Source organism: Mercenaria mercenaria, chromosome 2, assembly GCF_021730395.1.
Source record: "Mercenaria mercenaria strain notata chromosome 2, MADL_Memer_1, whole genome shotgun sequence".
Taxonomy (NCBI): domain Eukaryota; kingdom Metazoa; phylum Mollusca; class Bivalvia; order Venerida; family Veneridae; genus Mercenaria; species Mercenaria mercenaria.
Window position 1 is genome coordinate 103,933,459 of NC_069362.1, and position 25,296 is coordinate 103,958,754.

Genomic DNA, 25,296 nt, shown 5'->3' on the forward strand with positions numbered 1-25,296 from the left:
ATAGATCATCAAGATTAACATTCTGACCAAGTTTCATTAAGATATGGTCATAAATGTAGCCTCTACAGTGTTCACTAGCTTTTCCTTTGATTTGACCTAATGACCTAGGTTTTGACCCTACATGACCTAGATTCAAACTGGACCTTGAGATCAAGATTAACATTCTGACCAAGTTTCATGAAGATAAAGTCTTAAATGTGACCTCTACAGTGTTAACAAGCTTTTCCTTTGATTTGACCTGGTGACCTAGTTTTTGATCCCAGATGACCTTATATGGAACTCGTCCAAGATTTTACTGAGTATCATTTTGACCAAGTTTCATTTAGATTGGGCCATTTTGGTCGAGGACCACAAGGCAATGCTACATACCAAATATCGAAGTCCTAGGTCTTGTGGTTTTAGACAAGAAAATTTTTAAAGTTTTTTCCCTTATAAGTGTATGCAAGTCTATTCTGTCTGGAGCAGGGCCTTTTTTCACCCCAGGGGCATAATTTGAACAATTTTCGCAATTATCATAAAGGACCATCAGATGATGTTACATGCCAAATATTAAGGCTCTAGGCCTTCCAGTTTTGGACAGGAACATTTTTTACAGTTTTTCCTGTTGGTTGCCATGGCAACTAGAGTTCTGTATGGAATTCAATTCTTTGAACAATTTTGAAAGGGGCCACCCAAGGATCATTCCTGTGAAGTTTGGTGTAATTCTGCACAGCGGTTTTGAAGAAGATTTTTTTATAAATTGTTGGTGGACGGATGACTGACGACGCATGCTGGACATTGAGTGGTCACAAAAGCATACCGTGAGCCTTTGGTTCTGGTGAGCTTAAAATGTAAAAACTGGAAGAACAAACAGCTACTAAATCTGCGCTGCCTATAGAAATATTTCTAACTTAAGGAACTTTTTGTGAGACAAATTTTTACCAATTTACACATTTTTCTACTAATACTTGTTTTGTAAGCATATTTTTCGATAACCCAATTAAACCTATACTGAGCTATCAAAATCTAAATCATACTTCCTCAACTCAATAATTAGTGTAAAATTATGACAATTATGATAATTTACCTGTAAGTGTCCACAGTATATTCCATATCTTTAGCACAAAAGCTGAACTTGCTTTTTCTTTGATTTCTTTTAACAATATCTGAAAGAAATTTCAAAATTACATTTATGTTATCCTAAATCTTGCGGAGGTTTCATAAAGACTGGCCTAGAAATGTGACCTCAATGGTTATCATAGACTAAAAATCAGCAATACAGTTAAGAAATTGTTTTATATCATGCATGATTGTATTTTTTTTTAATTAAAGAATATACAACATCAAGACCTCTCATAGGACACTCCACTATTCAACAGCCTTGTGAACTGAATGAATATACAAGAGAGTCATGATGACCCTGGATCGCTCACCTAAGAAATATGAGCTACATGTTTCAAATGTCAAACTGATGCTTTTTAGACATTTTTTGGAAGATTTTCTGATGTACAATCAAGTAACCCCTGGGGCGGGGCCAATTTTACCCCGGGGGTCATGATTTCAACAAAGCTTTTAGAAGTCTACTAGGCAATGCTACATATCAAATATCTAAGATCTAGGCCTTCTGGTTTATTTTTAGCAAATTTATGAAGTTTTCCCTATGTACAATCAAGTAACCCCTGAGGCTGAGTCAATTTGACCCTGGGGGTCAAGATTTGAATAAATTTTGTACAGGTCCACTAGGCAATGCTACATGTCAAACATCTAAGCTCTAGGCCTTCTGGTTTATTTCTAGAAAAATTTTGAAGATTTTTCTATGTACAATCAAGTAACCCCATGGGGCGGGTTCAATTTGACCCCGGGGGCCATGATTTGAACAAATTTTGTAGAAGTCTACTAGGCAATGCTACATGTCAAATATCTAAGATCTAGGCCTTCTAGTTTATTTTTAGATTTTTTTAAAGAGTTTCCTATGTAAAAGCAAGTGACCCCTGGGGCGGGGTCAATTTTGATCCGGGGGATCATGATTTGAACAAATTTTGTAGAGGTCCACTAGGCAATGATACATGTCAAATATCTAAGCTCTAGGCCTTCTGGTTTATTTTTAGAAAATTTTGAAGATTTTTCTATGTAAAATCAAGTAACCCCAAGGGGCAGTGTCAATTTGACCCAGGGGGGTCATGATTTGAATAAATTTTGTAGAGGTCCACTAGGCAATGCTATATGTCAAATATCTAAGCTCTAGACCTTCTGGGGTCTTTTTTAGAAAACTGTTGAAGATTTTCCTATGTAAAATTAAGTGACCCCTGGGGCAGGGTCAATTTTGACCCCGGGGATCATGATTTGAACAAATTTTGTAGAGGTCCACTAGGAAATGCTACATGTCAAATATCTAAGCTCTAGGCCTTCTGGTTTATTTTTTAAACAATTTTGAAGATTTTCCTATAGAAATCTATGTAAAATCAAGTGACCCTGGGCCGGGGTCAAGTTTGACCCCGGGGTGATGATTTGAACAACTTTAGTAGAGGTCCACTAGGCAATGCTACATGTCAAATATCTAAGCTCTTGGCTTCTGGTTTTTGAGAAGAAGATTTTTTTTAATTTTCCTATGTAAAATCAAGTGACCCCTGGGGCGGGGTCAATTTTGACCCCGAGGTCATGATTTGAGCAAACCTGGTAGAGGTCCACTAGGGAATGCTTCACACCAAATATCTAAGCTCTAGGGCTTCTGGTTTTTTAAAGATTTTCCTTTTGATTGCCATGGCAACCAGAGTTCTGCATGGAAATCAATTCTTTGGACAATTTTTAAAGAAGACCATCCAAGGAACATCCCTGTGAAGTTTCATTAAAATTGGTCTGTTGGTTAAGGAGGAGATGTTGTTTAAAGGAAAGTGTCGACGGACGCCGGACGGGCGGACGAACGGACACCGGACGGTGACCGATCACAATACCTCACCCTGAGCACTTTGTGCTCAGGTGAGCTAAAAAGCCGAACAAGAGTACAGCGATGCTGAGCAATATACGCCAAAAGGTATGACATTTGGCCTAAAAGCGTGAAAGGACATAGGAGCAAGACATCTGAAACATGAGCTCTGCATGTTGTCTTAATGTAGTGAACATTTGTGTGAATTTTCTTTAAAATCTTTCAAGCAGTTCAAGAGTTACAGAGCGATGAGAAACAAAGCCATATGACCTTGTATCCCTAAGTTTGACCTTGACCTTGAACATGACTTTGAAGCAAGTCATTTGTAACATGCTTTCTGCAGGTTGTCTCGATGTGGTTAACATTCTTGTCAAGTTTCTCTGAAATCCTCTAGGAGGTTCAAGAGTTACATTGCTGACTCGAAATTGCCAAAGGACAGACAGACAGACACCAGGCTCAGGTGAGCTAAAAATAGTAGGTGTGCAAGTTTATATCATTTTAAAGACTCATGCAAGTTTTCATCAATTCATATCAAATCCTTTTTGGCTAGGCGCATCACAAGGTGAAATGTGCATTTTTGACTATTTTAGAAACCATTAATCTGGAAATAGTGGGGAGAAGCCAGACAGAAAAACAGAAGGTGTCTGTATCATATCATGATAAACACTCATGCAAGGTCTAATCAATTTATATGAAATACTTTTTGAGCTAGGTGCATCACAGGGTGAAACTGTACAGCCTTTACTATTTCAGGACCCATAAATTTGGTAATGGGGGCAGAGCAAGACAAACAAGAGGGCCAAGATGTCCCTAGGTCACTCACCTGAGAAACACATCACAAGAGGGCTGTGATGGCCCTATATCACTCACCTGAGTATCATTGCTCTTAATGATAAGATCAAGTTTTGACATAGATCACATATGCATATACTTCAAATATCATCAGGATAAATATTTTCTAATAACAGTCCCTTTTGACTGATGGATCCCATACTAGTCAGGGCCAATCTCCATACCAAGTCTGAGGGTCCTAGGCTCAGATGCTGCATTTTTGTACTAGCATGTCTATTCCTTACCCTGGAAGACTTAAATAACATTTAAAACCAATCTCATTAGATGCTGCTGAGGTACATTGATTTACATAAATAAACGGAGGTAATTAGTCATAAAATCAGTCAACAGTTATCTACCCTGATTGTCTCAATCCAACTAATGACAATAATGAAATTTCAAATGAGTCCTATAAATACTCACTGAGATAAATCCATTTTTATTAAAATCAGGAAAGGTAATCATGCATTGGTATATGCATGTAGAAGAGTACAAGCCTTTACAACGACATGTTAGAAAAATAAGTAAAAGCAGAAATTTCTTACCATGGAAGACATAAATAAAATTTCAAACCAATCTCATTAGAAGCTGCTAGGTATATCCATTTACATAAAAACAAAGGGAGGTAATTTGTCATAAATTCAGACAATATGTATCTTCAATGATTGCCCAAGTCCATCTGATGGCATAAATGAAATTTCAAATCAGTATCTTCATTAATTACGAAGATTTACCCATTTCAATTTGAAATAAAGGGAGTTAATTTGACATAAAATCTATCCATAGTTATCTACCCAGATTGTCCAACTAATGAAAATAATAAAATTTCAAATGAGTCCTATAAGGACTCACTGATATAAATTCAGTTTGATAAAAATCAGGGGAGGTAATCAGATATAAAATAACTCTAGAACCTATAATTCATCATGGAATCCAAGATTAATTGTTGTTGAAGATATTTTGCAAGTTTGTATCAAATCAAACCATAAATGAAGTCTCTATGTGGCTGCAAAACCCAAAATAGCTAATTTTGGACCTTCAAGGGGCCATAACTCTAAAACCCATTACGGGATTTGGCCACTTTTTGAAAAGAACCGAGACATTATGCCAATACAAGTTGTGTGGAAGTTTGATTAAAGCTGATTGCAAAAAGTTGCCTCTATCATGTTCACAAGCAAAAAAGTAAATTCTGGCCCTTTAAGGGTGTCATGTAAGTATACATGTTATCATGTTGACGCGCTAATCTTGGCGTCACGTTTACGTGGCGCGGTTTATCATATTATTATGTATGACGTCCTTGACGTCACTTGTTTATTTATGTACTTCCGCAGTCAAACGAAAGCAACAGAAGTTAACTGTAAGAAACCACACAACGTCTTGTATTTAAATTCCACTAGTGTCTAAACGACATTTTGGTGCCGTGACAATGGCAACACGATTACGGGCAGTGCTTAAAGGACAGAAAGGAGCAGTGACGCGAGTTTTTACCAAATCTGAAACTACTGATTCAGAGGGAACGAATTTTGACGAGCTCCAAACCATTGAGGATACCCTGAAAGGCAAACTCCAAATTATAACGGACATACACGAACAAATTGTGAACTCTATCCCGGAAGAGAATGCAGAGGAGATTGAACATGAAATTCTGGACCAAGAAGATTATGTGTACGAGTTGAGAAATAGAATTCAATGAGTGAGCAAATTCAGGCAAGTCAAATTTTCTAATCTCAATGCAAATTCACATGTTTTTCCTATTCTGATCCCAGAAGGCACAGAAAACAGAACACAGCGCGAAAATAACTATTCTTACAGCATACAAGGACATGCATCCACGGCAAACCCGAGTTAGGCTCAGTATATCATAGATTACCTAAACTCGAGCTTCCTAAGTTTGATGGTGATATTTTAGAATGGCAGTCCTTTTGGGACTCGTACGAATGTGCAATTCACAATAATGCATCGCTGAGCGGAGTACAGAAGTTTACTTACCTGAAGACTTCTCTTAGAAATGAGGCATTACAGATGATAGCTGGTTTCTCGCTCACTAATTCTTATTACGAGAAAGCTATTTCCCTACTTCATGAACGTTATGGACAGAAAGATATTATCATACAATCATACATGACGGCTTTACTAGAAGTCCCCGCACCTACGCACACAGTTTCGAGTTTACGCAGATTCTACGACACAACAGAAACCTACATCAGAGCGCTAGAATCGTTAAACCAATCAGAATCTACGTATGGTTCCCTGCTTACTCCAGTGATGTTGCAGAAGCTACCTTCCGACGTCAGACAGAATACGACACGTGCGCACGGGTCACAGTCGTGGCGCTTACCCGAACTTTTGAGAAGTTTACTATCCGAGATTACTATTCTGGATGCCGAAGCCCCGTACGTAAAACAATATGATGTCCCAGCCACGACCTCCACATTTCTCACGAAGTCCGATTCCCACAAAACGGAGAAAAGCAATTCCACTACACAGCGAAAACCAAAGAGTTATACAGAGAAGAAATGTGTGTATTGTAAAGGACATCATTCAAGCTTAGAATGCAAAAATGTTACAGATTATAAAAAGAGAACTGACATAGTGAAAAAGAATAAGTTATGTTTTAACTGCCTCGGTGCTCATAAACTGTCAGACTGCAGATCCAGATTCAAATGTAAGAAGTTCTCCAAACGACACCATACAAGTATTTGTATCGGAAGTGAGTCTACATCGACTGAAACACCTACCAACCAACAATGCAACGTAAAGGAAACTGATTCAGCAGTTTTGCACTCTACGCAGACGATTTCTACTGGACCAGTTTTGTTGAAAACAGTCTACCAACATATCATTTCCCGCCAATATACTCTTCGACGAAGGTTCCCATAGTTCTTTTATTACGGAAAGCATGGCTAGAAAGCTTGAAATAAAACCGACTGGAAAAGGAACATTATCACTCTCAGGATTTGGCGACAAAGGACGACGACTACGACATCTTGATAGAGCAGTTATCTATTTAGAGTCGACCCATGAAGATATACCTGTTAAAGTGTTAATCGTGCTGCCGTTAGCAAGTACACAAACCAAGTTAGAGAACTGCCATACTTAAAGGCACTAAAACTAGCACATCCGGTGCATACAAGTGATGACTTTAACATAGAGATTTTAGTTGGTGCAGATTTTTATTGGACTATAGTGCAAGACGAGGTTATTCGTGTCAACGGACCTACAGCCATACAGTCAAAACTCGGCTATCTTTTGTCAGGACCTCTCAATGTTCCCACATTTAGAAACATTACGCCGACACCCGTATCCATGATGAATGTGTTTACACTGCATAGCAAGGAAGAGGTTGACTTAGAAAAGTTTTGGAAAATCGAACCCATGGGAGTCGAACCAGTCACCAAGAAACAGGAATATGAACAGTACTTGATACATTACCAAGATACGTGCATTACCTACAACGAAGGTAAATACATAGCAAAGTTACCTTGGAGAGAAGAACACGATACATTACCGACCAATGAATTGGTCAGCCGGCGCAGAACTGAAAATGTAATCAACCGACTGAGGAAAGAACCTAAACTACTACACACGTATGGGGAGATAATCAGAGAGCAAGAACAACGAGGATTTATAGAAGAGGTACCAGCCGACCAGATATGCACGACAAGAAAGTTACATTACATTCCTCACCAACATGTAAAAAAGGACTCGGCAACAACTCCGATTCGCATCGTCTATGATTGTAGCTGCAGATCCGTACGTGAATTTCCGAGCCTGAACGACTGCTTGATGAACACCCCTCCTTACCTCACCTATCTATCCAGACGACCGAGAAGAACCAGAAGCAGACGATATGTCACGTGATACAGCAGACAAGCTATACCGTTTCAGGGTTTCCGCTGCAATTCGCCAAAGTCGCCAATGGCGAAAAAAATAAAAAATTGGCGAAAAAAGTTTTTGCCGTAAATGTATTTTTTACAATGTGTATTTCTCTGTCTTAACTACTCTCTGTCTTGCCTTAAAAATCAATATTACCCGCAGGCGTTTCTGTTCATGATACACAATACACAGCGTGTCACCAAGCGAGGGATTTGCGATTCGGGATCAATTACACAAGCTGCCACGTGCCTCTCGATCTTTGACTTTAATTTAAACATGCGATAAACCAATGACAGCTTTGGATGTAGAACGCGTGACGTATTTTATCGGCAAAATTATTAAGCTCCGCCTTTACATGTGTCATCGTTGATTGAAGTAATATGGCGCGGTAGTAAACAAATGAAAGTCATGTTTCACGGACTGAATTAAAAGACAATGATAGCTGATTTATACATGTTTTAACAAGCGGAATCACGAAAGTAGTGTCAAAGTAGCCATTTCTAAGTTATATTTTGTAGCAAAACTTCAGAATGAACGTATAACGGGACATCCGCGATAAATTCCAATAATTTTTAATAATAATGATTGTAGATTGATTTTGGCAAATTCCAATGAAAAACTGCGATAAACAAACAGAAATCAATGGTAAAAATTAACTCTGGCCATAGAAAATAAGTTATAAATTTTCATTTTATAAATAATGCTAGTCTTGATTGCTTTTTTTACGTTTGTCACACATTTTCGCGACCCCAATTTCCGATTAATTTTGGTCATTCAGAGAAGACCTACCTATGCAAATGTATTTTTTAATTTTTGATGAGAAGTACCCTGCTATTTTGGCAAAGAAATAATAATATTTTCTCAAAATTTAGACCAAGAAACACACCAGAGGCCAACATTCCGTACCTGCATTTTATTTTTTTTTCCAGGGGGAAAACCCTCTGACACCCCACTCATAAAGAGGGTACTAACCCCTCCTTTACCTCAAAATTTTGGACCTTAAAATGCATCAGAGGCCAACATTTTATACCTGTATTTCAAAATGTCCCAGGGGGAAAGCCCCCTGACCCCCCACCCCCTCATCAAAAGGGTACTAACCTCTCCATTATCTCAAAATTTTTAACATAAAAATGCACCAGAGGCCTTCATTTCATGCCTGTATTTCAAAAATTTCCAAGGGGAGAGCCCCCTACCCCCCTCCCCCACCATCCCCCAATAAGTTTTTCAATCAAATAATGAAAAAACTGTATAAATGACAAATTGTTGCAACATGCACATTGTGTTGGAGAATACACTCACTGGACACTCCCCCTGTGTGTCGTTGAAGCGGTGGAAGCACGAGTACCTTACATCGTTAAGAGAGTTCCACAAACGTTTAGGAGGCGAAGGCGATCTGATTCGAATTGGCGACGTAGTCCAGATTCAGGACGACACATTACCCAGAAGCAGGTGGTCCATAGGTGTTATTGATGACGTTGTTACTGGTGCAGACGGACGTACACATGCAGCACGAGTCAAATCTAGAAAGGGCATCATCACCAGACCTATAGCAAAACTTTATCCGCTTGAGCTGATTGAATAGACTGCGTTAAGATTTCGTTGGTAATAGAGACTAGAGACTATGTTCAAATTTCAGTGATAAGAGAAACTGTGTTTAGAATTAGGTGATAATTGAGACAATTTCCGTTACTAGAGATATATTCAGACTGTGAAAGACAAATTATAATGACATTCCGTAGAATGGTTTCAAACGCGTGATTCATTTAACAAGACTTAGTAATTTTCATTCAAGAGTGCAATTTGATACATAACAATTGTCTTGTAATTTACTCTGATATTTTACTTTCCGGCCCCGGAGTGTCATGTAAGTATACATGTTATCATGTTGACGCGCTAATCTTGGCGTCACGTTAACGTGGCGCGGTTTATCATATTATTATGTATGACGTCCTTGATGTCACTTGTTTATATATGTACTTCCGCAGTCAAACGAAAGCAACAGAAGTAAACTGTAAGAAACCACACAACGTCTTGTATTTAAATTCCACTAGTGTCTAAACGACAAAGGGCCCATAACTCTCGAACCCATGATGGGATCTGGCAAGTTTTCGAAACGAACAGAGATATTATGCCCATACAAGTTGTGTGCAAGTTTCATTCAAATCAAATACAAAATGTCTCTATCGTGTTCACAAGGAAATTGTGGACGGACAGATAACAGAAAATTGGAAAAGGGTGATCACAAAAGCTCACCCTGTCACTACAAAACAGGTGAGCTAATAACAGTGTAAATATATTTGACCTAGTGATTTCTTGGAAACAAATATTCAGACAAATTTTCATTAGGATTTTCAACGCGGTTGCTGAAGCTGGATAGCTTCCTTACATATTGATTCACAGATTAAAAGGAATACAAATGTTATCAATTAACTAATTAATCTAAACTGTAGCATATTCTACTCATCTGATATCTGTTAATGATGTTTACTCAATGTTACGCTATATAAACAACATATATTATAAAATGTTGGTCTGAATTTGTATGTCCACTGTTGTTAATTCTTTTTAAACATTCATAGATACATATATGAAAAAAACACTACCGCAGCTTTTGTGTAAAGCGCATGTCTCCCACAACTGCCTAATCATCTGAACAGTAAGTCTGTCTTTATAAACTGTTCACTCACAGAAAATACACCTTTGATAGTTTTGGAGTAAATGTTGGAGTAAGCGGCCTTTTGGATAAGTGTTGGAGTAATCTGCCTATGGGTAATTCAAGGGCCATAATTCCCAAGTGCCTGTGACGATTTGGCTAGTTATCAAACTTGGCCGAGGACTTATTGGCAAACACATTTTGTTCAATTTTGGTGAAGATCTGATGAGAAATGTTTGACTTAGGGTGCGCACAAGATTTGTGACTGACGGACACAAAGACAGACTGACAGACAGACAGGAGTAAATCAATATGTCTCCCACCATACAGTGGTGTGGGAGACATAACTAGAGTTGTCACAGGAGTGACAAATTATACCCTCACAATGTTGCCTTGTCACAGAACTAAGCCAATGTCAAAGCCAAACTTGCTTGACCTTTCACCTACTGACCTCAAAATCAATAGAGGTCAACTGCTGGTCATGATTAACCTCCCTATGAAGTTTCATGATTCTAAACCCAAGCATTCTCAAGTTATTGTCTAGAATCCAGGTCACTCTGACCTTTGACCTCTGGAATTCCAAATCAATACTGGTCATCTGCTGGTCATGACACTTCCCTTTTAAGTTTCGAGATGCTAGTCCCAAGCGATCTGTCTGTCTGTCTGTTTTGGGTTTAACAACAGTTTATTTTCCGTTTTTCAACAGTATTTCAGTCATGTAACGGCAGGCAGTTAACCTAACCAGTGTTCCTGGATTCTGTACCAGTACAAACCTGTTTTCCGCAAGTAACTGCCAACTTCCCCACATGAATCAGAGGTGGAGGACTAATGATTTCAGACACAATGTCGTTTATCAAATAGTCACGGAGAACATACGCCTGCCCGAGGATCGAACTCGCAACCCCGTGATCCGTAGACCAACGCTCTTACCTACTGAGCTAAGCGGGCGGGCTTCCAAGCGATCTGTAGTTTTTGTCCAAAAACCATTTAATTGTTCTGGGTCACTGTAACCTTGACTTGACCTACTGACCTCAACGTCATTAGGAGTCATCTGCTAGTCATAACCAAACTCCCTATCTATTTTCTTGATCCTAGGTTCATGCGTTCTCAAGTAACCTTCCGTAAACCGTTTAACTGTTTTGTGTTGCTGTGAGCTTGACCTTTGACCTACTAATATCAAAGTCGAACTTGACCTGTATTTTATCATGTTACACCTGTTAAACAAAAATTCATGATCCTAGACCCAAGTGTTCTAAAGTTATCATACGGAAACCGTTTAACTGTTCAGGTTCACTGTGACCTTGACCTTTGATCTACTGACCCCGAAGTCAAACTTGACCTGTATTTTCTGATGTTACACCTATTTACCAAAAAGTATTTAAATCGGTCAATTCTTTCATGAGTTATCATCCGGAACCCATAAAACCGACAGACCGACAGACAAGCTCACTCCTTGTGGGGGAATAATGGTAACATTTTATTTGTAAATTGTTGGAAAATTGAGAAAAATGCTATGAAATACAAATGTACTTCATCATATTAAAGGGAAGTAACTAAGAAGAAATACCCCAACATATTTTTAATTTGCCCCCAATGATACATCAGCTTGTTAAAAATTGAACATTTACGAATTTTAAAGGTTATTTGAATATCCATCAAAATCATATCCATGAAAAAGTTACAGACTAGACAATGAAAATGACTAACTCTTTGACCTCAAAGCAAGACACTGACCTTTGAGTTAGGTTTCGGAGTCTTCTGCATGGCGTATTGTCTCATTATAGAAGCATTTGAATCAAGTAATATTAGACACCCTTTATGGAAAGTGCTGCAGACACATAGCAATAAAAAATATTTCAAAGTGCATTTACTGACCTTAACAATTTCCAACTTCCTGCCAGCAACCACCTTGTATTCTAGATTGTTTTTGCAAACTGAATACAGCAAATCAAGGGGGAAATTCCCGCACCACAATTTCTCTGTTCGTCCCACTGGACTGTGAAATATTCCAAGCAAAACTTGTACATACTGCTTGAATCTGTAACTGTACATCTGTAAATTAATACGAAGATAAAAGTACAAAATAATGTACTATTTTCATCACTGTAGTATATGAAATTATGTTATATTGAACTGTAGGTTTTCAAAATATCTTGATTTCCAATACTTATTAAATGTTTTCCTTTTTCTTGGAAACAATTGCCAACATGTACTCAGCTTATTTACAAACATATAGAAAGCTGTACCATACTTCATATTTTTTTCTTGTTTCAAACTTAACTCATGTACATTTACATACATCATCTATATGTATTGTTTTACTAATATAAAGGTATTTCTGACAAATACACATGCAGAAGTTTTGGGATTTCAATTTCTACTGAAAACTCACCCACCCTTTAAAGCTTAAAAACAGAGGAAAGTCGAACTTTTTACCACAATGTTTTAGGTGAAGTGTATGTTTTCGGTGAAGAATCACTAGAGACAAAGTCTCTAATGTCTCTAATTCATATGGAAACATCTGTTATAGGTGTTGAGAACAAAGAGTCCTTGAACAATGTTTACACTGACTGACTGTCACATGAAACAGAAATACTGCTGTGGAACACTTTAATCATGCTGGTTACAACTGATTCTGCCTTTGTGACCAGTGTGCAGTCTGGTCAAGATCTGCACTGTTCGCCATTCAGTTAGTATCTATTTGTTAAGCATCCCTTTTAACAGATAATGGCACTGTCCAAATTAATAAATGGATGTTAATTAACCTTTAGCCTGCTGGCGGCAAGCGATACTGCGTTTGTGACCAGTACAGACCAAGATCAGCCTGCACATCCGTGCAGTCTGATCATGGTCTGCACTGTTCGCTATTCAGTCAGTAAATTTTCAGTGAACAACCCCTTGAATAATAAGTGGTACTACCCAAACTGAATGATGGACCAGTTCATTTTAGAAATTTAGCAGGGTAAAGGTTAAAGAAATTAAGCAGGGTAAGGATTAACCCAACATAACAAAAGACAACTTACTGCTGTACGTTCCAAGTCAAGGTGACGAATCAACAACATGGACTTCTCAAATATCTGTAAAACATATTGTCAGCTGGACTAAATAAATCTTGTGTGGTCTTCCAAGTACAGTAAACTCCAAAAAATACCACACTGACAACTTTCTATAAAAGCTATAATTATGCTGGCCATTAATATTTGATCATGTTTGTAATTCATACCGCAGTGACAACTACAAGACACACAGGTCTCAACTGAGATTTACTATCATACATTCGGCAATGTTCACTAATAGTCTGACCAAGTTTTCCATTTATGTTGTACATGCTTTAATATTTAGAAGAGGGCCACGATGGCCCTATGTCACTCACCTGAGTAACACACAATAACTGCGTAAACATGTTTTACCTGGTGATGTCAGGGAGACAAGTATTCTGAAAAACTTTCATTAAGATTGGATCAAAACGATTTGGCCTCTTCAGTCTTAACAAGCTTATTCTTTGCTTTGACCTGGTGACCTAGTTTTTTTACCCTACATGACCCAAATAAAAATTCGTGAGATATCTCATGTACACAAACATTCTAACCAATGAACAAGAGTGTTACCTTTGAATTTACCGGGTGACCTAGTTTTTGACCCCATATGACCCAGTATAAAACTTGGCCTAGGAATCATGAAGATAAACATTCTGACCAAGTTTCATGAAGACAGGTTCATAAATGTGGCTTCTATGTTGTTTACAAGCTTTTCTTTTGACTTCAACAGACAAGAACCAGTTGTGATCCGGGTCTAGAAATCATGAAGATAATCATTCTGTGCAAGTTTGTACAAAATCAAAGAGAAATGAAACCTCTACATGGCTGAAAAGGCCAAAATAGAAAATTTTGCCCCTTTCAGGGGCAGTGACTCCAGAACCCAAGATGGAATCTAGCCGGTTTTCAAAAGAAACTGAGGTTTTATTGTGACAAAAGTTGAGTGTACGTGTGGCTAAAATCAAATATAAAACGTCACTTTTATCGTGTTCCCAAGGTGAAAATTAACAAATTTTGGATCTTTCAGGTGTCAATCAGGGGCCATAACTCCGGAACCTATAATTGGATCTGACAGATTCATCATGGAATCAAAGATTTATTGATGTTGAAGATATTTTGCAAGTTTTATCAAATCAAACCATACATGAAGTCCCTATATGGCTGCAAAAGCGAAAATAGCAATTTTGGCCCTTTAAGAGCCATAACTCTGGAAGCCATGATGGGATCTGGCCAGTTTTTCAAAGGATCCGAAATATATTATGCCAATACAAGTTGTATGCAAGTTTGATTAAAGTGGACTGCAAAATGTGGTCTCTATCTATCGTGTTCGCAAGCCAAAAATAGCAAATAACTCTGGACCCCATTATGGGATCTGGCCCGTTTTCAAAAGAAACCGAGATATTATACCAATACAATTAACAGTTGTGTGCAAATTTGATTAAAGTTGATAGCAAAATGAGGTCTCTTTCGTGTTCACAAGCCAAAAACAGCAAATTTTTGCTCTTAAAGGAGCCCTTACTCCGGAACCCATGATGAAATCTGGCCAGTTTTCAAACAATGATGGCCCTATATCGCTCACCTGTTATCATTGCACTTGAGGACAAGAACGTCCTCATAAAAAATATCTAAGTCCAAAGGACAGTAACAACAAAGGGAAGAAATTTAACCAAAAAGAAAAAAAAATTCTTACAAGTTACAGATATGTCAAGATACACCTACAAATTGGAGGTACCGTCCATGTTGTACCACAGAAAAGTGTACTCGGTTTTTCCCTACGGCCAATAATAAAAAAGTTACTAAAAATAAGCTATTTATAGTAACGTAAAAGGGAAGTAATTAAAAAAAAAAAAATTATTGTAAGTGAAGAAAAGAAGGATCTGCCAAATAAATCTGTTGACATAAATGAAATTTCAGATCAGTATCTTCATTAGTTATGGAGATACACCCATTTTAATTTGAAATAAAGGGAGGTAATTTGACATAAAATCAGTCCATAATTATCTACCCTGATTGGTTCAGTCCAACTAATGACAATAATGAAATTTCAAATAAGTACTATAAGTACTTACTGATATAAATCCATTTTGATTACAATCAGGGGAGGTAATCAGATATAAAATAACTCTGAACCTACGCTTGGAAGTTGGATCTGATTTGTCATGGAATCCAAGAGTTATTGTTGTTGAAGTTATTTTGGAAGTTTGTATCAAATAAAACCATAAATGAAGTCTCTATATAGCTGCAAAAGCCAAAATAGCCAATTTTGGACCTTTAAGGGGCCATAACTCTGGAACCCATGAAGAAATCTGGCCAGTTCAAGAAAGGAACCAAGATCTTGTGGTGATACAAGTTGTGTGCAAGTTTGGTTAAAATCGAATCATAAATGAAGCTGCTATTGTGCAGACAAGGTCAAAATAGCTAATTTTGGCCCTTTCAGGGGCCATAACTCTAAAACCCATAATGGGATCTGGCCAGTTCAAGAAAGGAACCGAGATCTTATGGTGATACAAGTTGTGTGCTAGTTTGGTAAAAATCAAATCATAAATAAAGCTGCTACTGTGCAGACAAGGTCAAAATAGCTAATTTTGGCCCTTTAAGGGGCCATAACTCTGGAACCCATGATGGAATCTCGCCAGTTCAAAAAAGAAACCAAGATCTTATGGTGATACAAGTTGTATGCCAGCTTGGTTAAAATCAAATCATAAATGAAGCTGCTATTGTGCAGACAAGGTTAAAATAGCTAATTTTGGCCCTTTCAGGGGCCATAACTCTGGAACCCATAATGGAATCTGGCCAGTTCAAGAAAGGAACCGAGATCTTATGGTGATACAAGTTGTGTGCCAGTTTGGTAAAAATCAAATCATAAATAAAGCTGCTACTGTGCAGACAAGGTCAAAATTGCTAATTTTGGCATTTTCAGGGGCCATAACTCTGGAATACATAATGGAATCTGGCCAGTTCAAGAAAGGAACTGAGATCTTATGGTGATACAAGTTGTGCGCAAGTTTGGTAAAAATCAAATCATAAATAAAGTTGCTATTGTGCAGACAAGGTCAAAATAGCTAATTTTGGCCCTTTCAGGGGCCATTACTCTGGAACCCATAATGGGATCTGGCCAGTTCAAGAAAGGAACCGAGATCTTATGGTGATACAAGCTGTGTGCAAGTTTGGTTAAAATAAAATCATAAATGAAACCTCTATCGTGCAGACAAGAAATTGTGGACGGAAGACGGACGACGGACGAAGGGCGATCACAAAAGCTCTACGTGACAGGTGAGCTAAAAAACAATGAGATATTATACCAATACAAGTTGTGTGCAAGTCTGATAAAGTTGATAGCAAAATGTGGCCCTATCATGTTCACAAGCCAAAAAAATAGCAAACTAGAAAATGCTTTTGTAAAAAAGCGCATGTCTCCCCCAATGCAAAGTCCTATAGGCAAGAAGTCAATAGGGGTCAGGAGCAAAAGTCAAAGAGACACTGATGGTTAGCTGCAATACGGATCATCTACTTGGCATGTCCAATCATCCCGCTAAATTTCAACACTCTTGGCCTAGTGGTTCTCAAGTCACTGTTCAGGCTTCTGTGACCTTGACCTTTGATCAAGTGACCTCAAAATAAATAGGGGTCATCTACTCTGCAAGTCCAATCATCCTATTAAGTTTCAACATTGTAGGTCAAGTGGTTCTCAAGTTATTTCCAAAAAATGATTTTACATGAACAGGCCACTGTGGCCTTGACCTTTAATAGACTGACCCCAAAATCAATAGGGGTCATCTACTCTGCATGTTCAATCATCCTATGAAGTTTCAACATTTTGGGTCATGTGGTTCTCAAGTTATTGATCGGAACTTGTTATCAATGTTCAGGCCCCTGTGACCTTGACCTTTAACGGAGTGACCCCAAAAACAATAGGGGTCATCTACTCTGCATGGTCAATCATCCTATGAAGTTTCAACATTCTGGGTCGAGAGGTTCTCAAGTTATTGATCGGAACTGGTTATCAATGTTCAGGCCCTGTGACCTTGACCTTTAACAGAGTGACCCCCAAAAACATTAGGGGTCATTTACTCTGCATGAACAATCATCATATGAAGTTTCAACATTCTGGGTCGAGAGGTTCTCAAGTTATTGATCGGAAATGGTTTTCCATGTTCAGGCCCCTGTAGCCTTGACCTTTAACAGAGTGACCCTAAAATCGTTAGGGGTCATCTACTCTGTATGACCAATCATTCTATGAAATTTCATCATTCTGGGTCAAGTGGTTCTCAAGTTACAGACCGGAAATGGTCTTCCATGTTCAGGCCCCTGTGACCTTGACCTTTCACAGAGTGACCCCAAAATCGTTAGGGGTCATCTATTCTGCATGACCAATCATCCTATTAAGTTTCAACATTCTGGGTCAAGTGGTTCTCAAGTTACTGACCGGAAATGGTTTTCAATGTTCAGGCCCCTGTGACCTTGACCTTTAATAGAGTGACCCCAAAATCGATATGGGTCATCTACTCTGTATGTACAATCATCCTATGAAGTTTCAACATTCTGGGTCAAGTGGTTCTCTAGTTATTGATCGGAAATGGTTTTCCATGTTCAGGCCCCTGTGACCTTGACCTTTGACAGAGTGACTCCAAAATCAATAGGGGTCATCTACTCTTCATGACCAATCATCCTATGAAGTTTCAACATTCTGGGTCAAGTTGTTCTCTAGTTATTGATCGGAAATGGTTTTCCATGTTCAGGCCCCTGTGACCTTGACCTTTGACAGAGTGACCCCAAAATCAATAGGGGTCATCTACTCTTCATGACCAATCATCCTATGAAGTTTCAACATTCTGGGTCAAGTGGTTCTCAAGTTACTGACCGGAAATGGTTTTCAATGTTCGGGCCCCTGTGACCTTGACCTTTAATGGAGTGACCCCAAAATCGATAGGGGTCATCTACTTTGCATGTACAATCATCCTATGAAATTTCAACATTCTGGGTCAAGTGGTTCTCTAGTTATTGATCGGAAATGGTTTTCAATGTTCGGGCCCCTGTGACCTTGACCTTTGACGGAGTGACCCCAAAAACAATAGGGGTCGTCTACTCCAGCAGCCCTACAACCCTATGAAGTTTGAAGGTTCTAGGTCAAATGGTTCTCCAGTTATTGCTTGGAAATGAAGTGTGACGTACGGACGGACGGACGGACGGATGGACGGACGGACAGGGCAAAAACAATATGTCTCCTGGGGGAGACATAATTAAATTTTGGCCCTTAAAGGGGCGATAACTCTGGAACCTATGATGGGATCTGGCAAATTTTCGAAATGAACCGAGATATTATGCTAATACAAGTTGTGTGCAAGTTGATTAAAATTGACTACAAAATGTGGTCTCTAACGTGTTCACAAAAAATTGTGAACGTACGATTGATGACAGATGGATTGACGACCTACAACAGACAAAATGCAATCATAAAAGCTCACCATGTCACTATGGGATAGGTGAGCTAAACAACAGACAGCACATAAGAAATGTTTCAGAGAAAGAGGCAAGTATTCTTAGAAAGTCATACTGGTTTCCTCATGAACACATGATCACTGACTTGAGTGTTCCTCAAATAGAGAAATAGCATCAGACATTCAACAACCTTTAATCTATTTTACGATCTGTCTACACTACTAAATTTATTATGTTGCAACAGTTTTTGTTGCAGTAAGTTTAAATATTTAAAAGATATTAAGAAAATTCCCGCATCTGAATGTTGATTAACAAAGGACCTGATTTCAATCATATAAAACTAGTTATTACATACTCGTTTCTATTCCCTGTTAAGTTACACTGGTACCGGAAACGTCTGTATTTTTCCGTACACTGACGCCTGAATTTCATTCAGGTGCGTGACGTAATTCATTTTGTGTTGTAGTAATTATACGTGTAGATGCACATGTAATAAAAAGGTTATTATCTTTGCATTGGGAAATATGCACTCGTTCCTCAGCGGAAGAATATTGCCCTAAAGTCGCGCAATATTTCCTCTGAAGAACTCGTGCATATTTCCCGATGCAAAGCTAATAACCTATAAATATAGAACCAGTCTCCAAATACATCCTTGCCATTGGTCAATTTCAAAAGTTCTTTGTGCTCAGAAACAGCCAATCAGAGGCTGGCGTTTGGGGAAGGTGTCTCCAAGATTGTAAGGTTGAATCATAGACTGTTTACCTTAGTTCTCTGTTCTGTCATCCTTGTGGCACTTAGGTTCCAGCGAATCCTGGTACACATCATGTTACAAATATTAAGAAGCTGGTCCAGAAGCAATCTAAATAATAAGATATTTATTATTCATACATGGTTTTATATAAGGTTATACTGCCTACATTTAAATTACATAATGTCTTAAAAAGCTCATAAATTATGGCTTAAAAAGGCTTGTCTTAGGTATGAAAGGACAGTAAAATTATACCTCTTCCTTCTGACAGTGAAACATTCCACCAGACCATGGTCTACAACCAGACTGAACATGATTTCCCTGAAATATACACAGGTGCTTGTAAAGGTCCTTTATAAGTTTTTGCAGCTATATTATGTTAAATACAGATAAAGAGAACTAGATGTGTGTCCATAAGACACTGGTGCCCCCATTCCTGTCACTGTGTTCATATCAGTGACTAAGTCAAGGGCAATAACTGTAGTTTAACTGTGTGAATAAATAATTTAATACCAGGTGAAACCACTTCAAACACTTAGTAACACTCCTGTGAGGTTTGATGACTCTTTGTGAAATACTTTCTAAGATAATTATTATGCATGAAACAAATTTGGACAGACAGATAAAGACAAATTTGTTTGTGGGGTAGGGCACAAAAAATAAAAGAGACATTGTACACACAGGATATCTGAATATTGTGGAATCCTACAAACTGCTATGTCACTTATTTTCACGATGCTAATAGTTCACTATATTTAGAACTGGAAAGGGATAGATATAAGAGTTTATATAAAATAATACCCCACCAACGTAAGCTCACTTATTTGACAAAATATCCAATTGTAAAGCTCTTAACATACAGAAAGGGTAATCAGTAGACAATATACTCTAAAGCTAGGCACGTCGTCTTACTGTGCCACACATTCATGCATAGTTATTTTAAATATAATATTTAGATATGGACCGGACACGCCCATCAATGCACTATCATGAAATATGACCTTTAACGTCTAAGTGTGACCTTGACCTTCGAGCTACAGACCTGGGTCTTGCGAGCGACACGTCGTCTTACTGTGCCAGACATTTACGGGTAGTTTCTTGAAAATCCATCCATGGATGACAAAGATATGGACCGGACACGCGCATCAATGCACTATCATGAAAAATGATCTTTAACGTCTAAGTGTGACATTGACCTTTGAGCTACGGACCTGGGTCTTGCGCGCGCCAGTCGTCTTACTGTGGTACACATTTATGACAAGTTATTTGAAAAAACATCCATGGATGACCCAAAGATATGGACGGACACGCCCATCAATGCACTATCATGAAAAATGACCTTTAACGTCTAAGTGTGACATTGACCTTTGAGCTACGGACCTGGGTCTTGCGCGCGACACGTCGTCTTACTGTGGTACACATTCATGCCAAGTTAATTGAAAATCCATCCATGGATGACAAAGATATGGACCGGATACGAAAATTGCGGACAGACCGACAGACCGACAGACGGTTCAAAACCTATATGCCTCCCTTCGGGGGCATAAAAATCGACAGATTCAGATTAAAAATATAATAATTTGAGTGAGGTGTACGCGGGTATACTGGATAATTTTATGTCCAAAATAATTAGATTGTAATATGCAATTTCTTGATTCCACTATTCAACAACTAGAACTATAGTTCAACTTTCAGTTTAAACAGATAAAACAAATCATGATCTTCACAAAAACATATGAATACTAAAATAAAAATGTTTATAACAGTTTTAAATTGAGTTTGTATATTTTAACTCAAAAATGATAAGGCGAGTACAATAAGCCTCTGCAATTTGTCAGACGCGATAATCATAGTAGTAAAGTAATTGTTTGGCGAAAACAGTATAACCTTCATTTGACCTTTTGACCCTTGGTCAGATGGTCAATGCCGGACAATTTAAAATCCACAGGCTTTAAACCCAGTAAAAACCGACTAAAAAGTTTTAAAGTTAAATTTAAACATATATAATATAAGATGAGTTTACAAAATAAAATATATTGTTTGAAAGAAAGAAAATTTATAGATAATGTAAATCCTCACTTTGTTACAGCAAAAACGGGAGGCTAAAGATAAACAAAATGTAAATCTTTTCGGAAAAACGAAAGCAAAATTTGTTAAAAGTACTATCAAAGCAGGTTTAAATTTTGATATTCATAAAGCAATGTTACCTTTATTACCCAAAAAAGGTTTTTAACACTTTTCCAAAGGGTATAACTATTGTGGACCAGGAAATCCTTTAGTAACGGACCTCCTGTCAACGAAAATGGGTGCAGTATGTAGGACCATGACTTTTGCTATGACAGTGGTGTAAAAAAGAGTACATGTGATAAGCAAATGCTTTCCAATTTAAATAACACTAAATCAAAAACATTTGGAGAAAAGATTGCAAAACATTTAGTTGTAAAAACCAGCTATCAAAACAAAATACAAACTTGGGTTGGGACAAAATCAAAAAAACGGGAAAAGGGGGTAGAGTATACCCCCGGAATCACATGGAGCGATGAATAGCTGAAGAATTACACAAACCAATTAAAAGGAAATTTAGGAAACGAAGAGTGATAGTTAATGACATTGATGATACTTGGTCAGCTGATTTAGTTGACATGCAAGCTTTTTCAAAATACAATAAAGGAGTAAAGTACTTGTTAACCGTTATTGATATATTTAGTAAATATGCTTGGGTTATTCCATTAAAGAATAAAACTGGAGAATCTGTTACTGAAGCATTTGAAAAAGAGTGCAAGAATGTCAAAATATACGCCCGTCACAGCAAATTTCTTTACTCTAGCACCTGTATTTGCAAATGGAATTTTAACTTTGTGGTTGTTTAGTAATAACTAAATGTTTTGTTTTTCTAAGTCCACAAAAAAACTCCTTACCAGGTAGAGATACCTTAAAATACACCTAAAATTGGAAAGTAACATCTATGTTGTACCATAGAAAAGTGGTCTTGGTTTTTCCCTACGGTCAATTATAAAAAAGTTACAATATAAGTTATTTATAGTAACAACTAAGGGAAGTTAATCTTAAAAAAAAAAAAAAAAAAATTGTAAGTCCTCACAAAAATCTTTTCCAGGTAGAGACTGGTCAAAATACACCTCAAAATTGGATGTAGCATGCATATTGTACTACAGAAAAGTGGTCTCGATTTTTCCCTATGACTAGTAATGAAAAAGTTACAATATAAGCTATTTATAGTAACAACAAAGGGAAGTAATTCGAAAGAAGGGAACTGCGCATGACACTTCGTCTCATGATGGTGTATAATTGTGTCAAGTTACATCAAAATCCCTCCATGCATGAAGAAGAAATGCTTCGGACAAAGTCATTCTTGTATCTGACCTTTGGCCTCTAAGTGTGACCTTGACCTTAGACCTAGGGACCTGGTTCTTGCGCATGACACTACGTCTCGTGGTGGTGAACATTTGTGCCAAGTTATATCAAAATCCCTCTATGCATGAAGAAGACATGCTCCGGACAAGGTTTTCATTCTTATATCCTTTGACCTCTAAGTGTGACCTTGACCTTAGACCTAGAGAGCTGGTTCTTGCGCATGACACTCCGCCTCATGGTGGTGAACATTTGTGCCAAGTTATATCAAAATCCCTCTATGCATGAAGAAGAAATGCTCCGAACAAAGTTTTCATTCTTGTATCCTTTGACCTCTAAGTGTGACCTTGACCTTAGACCTAGGGACCCGGTTCTTGCGCATGACACTCCTTCTCATGATGATGAACAATTGTGCCAACTTTCATCAAAATCCCTCTATGCATGAAGAAGATATGCTCCGGACAAAGTCATTCTTGAATTTGACCTTTGACCTCTAAGTGTGACCTTGACCTTAGACCTAGGGACCTGGTTCTTGCGCATGACACTCCGTCTCATGATGGTGAACAACTGTGCCAAGTTTCATCAAAATCCCTTCATGCATGTAGAAGATATGCTCCGGACAAGGTCTGTGGACGCCGCCCGCCCGCCCGCCAGGGGCGTTCCCATAATACGTCCCGTTTTTCAAACGGGCGTATAAAAATAATTTTAAAAGGGCGATTACCAATAAATTTATGGGTGGATGAAGGAAAAGAATTTTATAATAAAAAGTTTGAATCATTTTTGAATAAAAATAAGATTAATATGTATCATACATTTAATGAAGGTAAAGCTGTAGTAATTGAAAGATTCAATAGAACTTTAAAAAGAATAATGTGGAAATATTTTACAACAAATAATACTTATACTTATTTAGATAATTTGCAGGATATGGTTGATAAATATAACAAGAGGGCCAAGATGGCCCTAGGTCGCTCACCTAAGAAACACTCCGTAACAGTGTAAAACATGTTTGACCTAGTGATTTCATGGAAACAAATATTCTGACCAATTTTCATTAAGATTGGACCAAAAAATTGGTCTCTTGCGATAAAACAAGCATTTTCTTAGATATGACCTAGTTTTTGACCCTAGATGACCCATGTTCAAACTCGACCTAGATTTTATCAAGGCAATCATTCTGACCAAAATTCATGAAGATCAACTGAAAAATACAGCCTCTATCACATACAGAAGTTTTTTCTTTGATTTGACCAAGTGACCTAGTTTTTGACCTCAGATAACCCATATTCAAATTCGACCTAGATTTCATTAAGGCAATCAACCTGACCGAATTTCATACAAATCAATTGAAAAAAAAAACAGTCTCTATCGCATACACAAGATTTTTCTTTAATTTGACCTAGTGACCTAGTTTTTGACCTCAGATAACCCATATTCAAAATCGACCTAGATTTCATCAACGCAATCACTCTGACCAAATTTCATGAAGATCAATTGAAAAATACATCCTCTATTGCATACACAATGTTTTTCTTCGATTTGACCTAGTGACCTAGTTTTTTACCCCAGATGACCCATTTTCGAACTCGGCCTAGATTTTATCAAGGTAATCATTCTGGCTAAATTTCATGAAGATCAGTTGAAAAATACCGCCTCTATTGCATACACAAGGTTTTTCTTTTATTTGACCTAGTGACCTAGTTTTTGACCCCAGATGACCCATTTTCGAACTTGGTCTAAATTTCATCAAGGGTACCATTCTGACCAAAATTCATGAAGTTCAATTGAAAAATACAGCCTCTATCGCATACACAAGGATTTTACGTGATATGACCTAGTGACCTAGTTTTTGAACCCAGATGACCCATTTTCGAACTCGGCCTAGATTTCATCAAGGTAATCACTCTGACCAAAATTCATGAAGATCAATTGAAAAATACCACCTCTAAACGCATACACAAGGTTTTTCTTTGATTTGACCTAGTGACCTAGTTTTTGACCCGAGATGACCCATTTTCGAACTCGGCCTAGATTTCATCAAGGCAATCATTCTGACCAAAATAATGAAGATCAATTGAAAAATACAGCCTCTATCGCATACACAAGGTTTTTCTTTGATTTGACCTAGTGACCTAGTTTTTGACCCCAGATGACCCATTTTCGAACTCGGCCTAGATTTCATCAAGGTTATCATTCTGACCAATATTCATGAAGATTAATTGAAAAATACCGCCTCTTTTCGCATACACAAGGTTTTTCTTTGATTTGACCTAGTGGGCCTAGTTTTTGACCCCAGATGACCCATTTTCGAACTCGGCCTAGATTTCATTAAAGTTATCATTCTGACCAATATTCATGAAGATTAAATGAAAAATACAGTCTCTATCGCATACACAAGGTTTTTCTTTGATTTGACCTAAATGACCTAGTTTTTGACCCGAGA

General features: G+C 37.8%; 1 protein-coding gene across 1 annotated transcript in view; it reads right to left on the bottom strand.

The window, feature by feature from the left end:
- Window positions 1-1,046: 1,046 nt before the first annotated feature.
- Window positions 1,047-25,296, bottom strand: part of LOC123564770 (uncharacterized) — a 65,032-nt gene continuing 40,782 nt past the window's right edge. The window contains exons 7-11 of the mRNA XM_053537406.1: window positions 19,740-19,805; window positions 19,499-19,595; window positions 13,286-13,339; window positions 12,138-12,314; window positions 1,047-1,145 (exon numbers count right to left, since the gene is read on the bottom strand). Of these exons, the coding sequence (XP_053393381.1) occupies window positions 1,053-1,145; window positions 12,138-12,314; window positions 13,286-13,339; window positions 19,499-19,595; window positions 19,740-19,805 (487 nt within the window). The 3' untranslated portion in view covers window positions 1,047-1,052. The remainder of the gene's footprint in view (window positions 1,146-12,137; window positions 12,315-13,285; window positions 13,340-19,498; window positions 19,596-19,739; window positions 19,806-25,296) is intronic.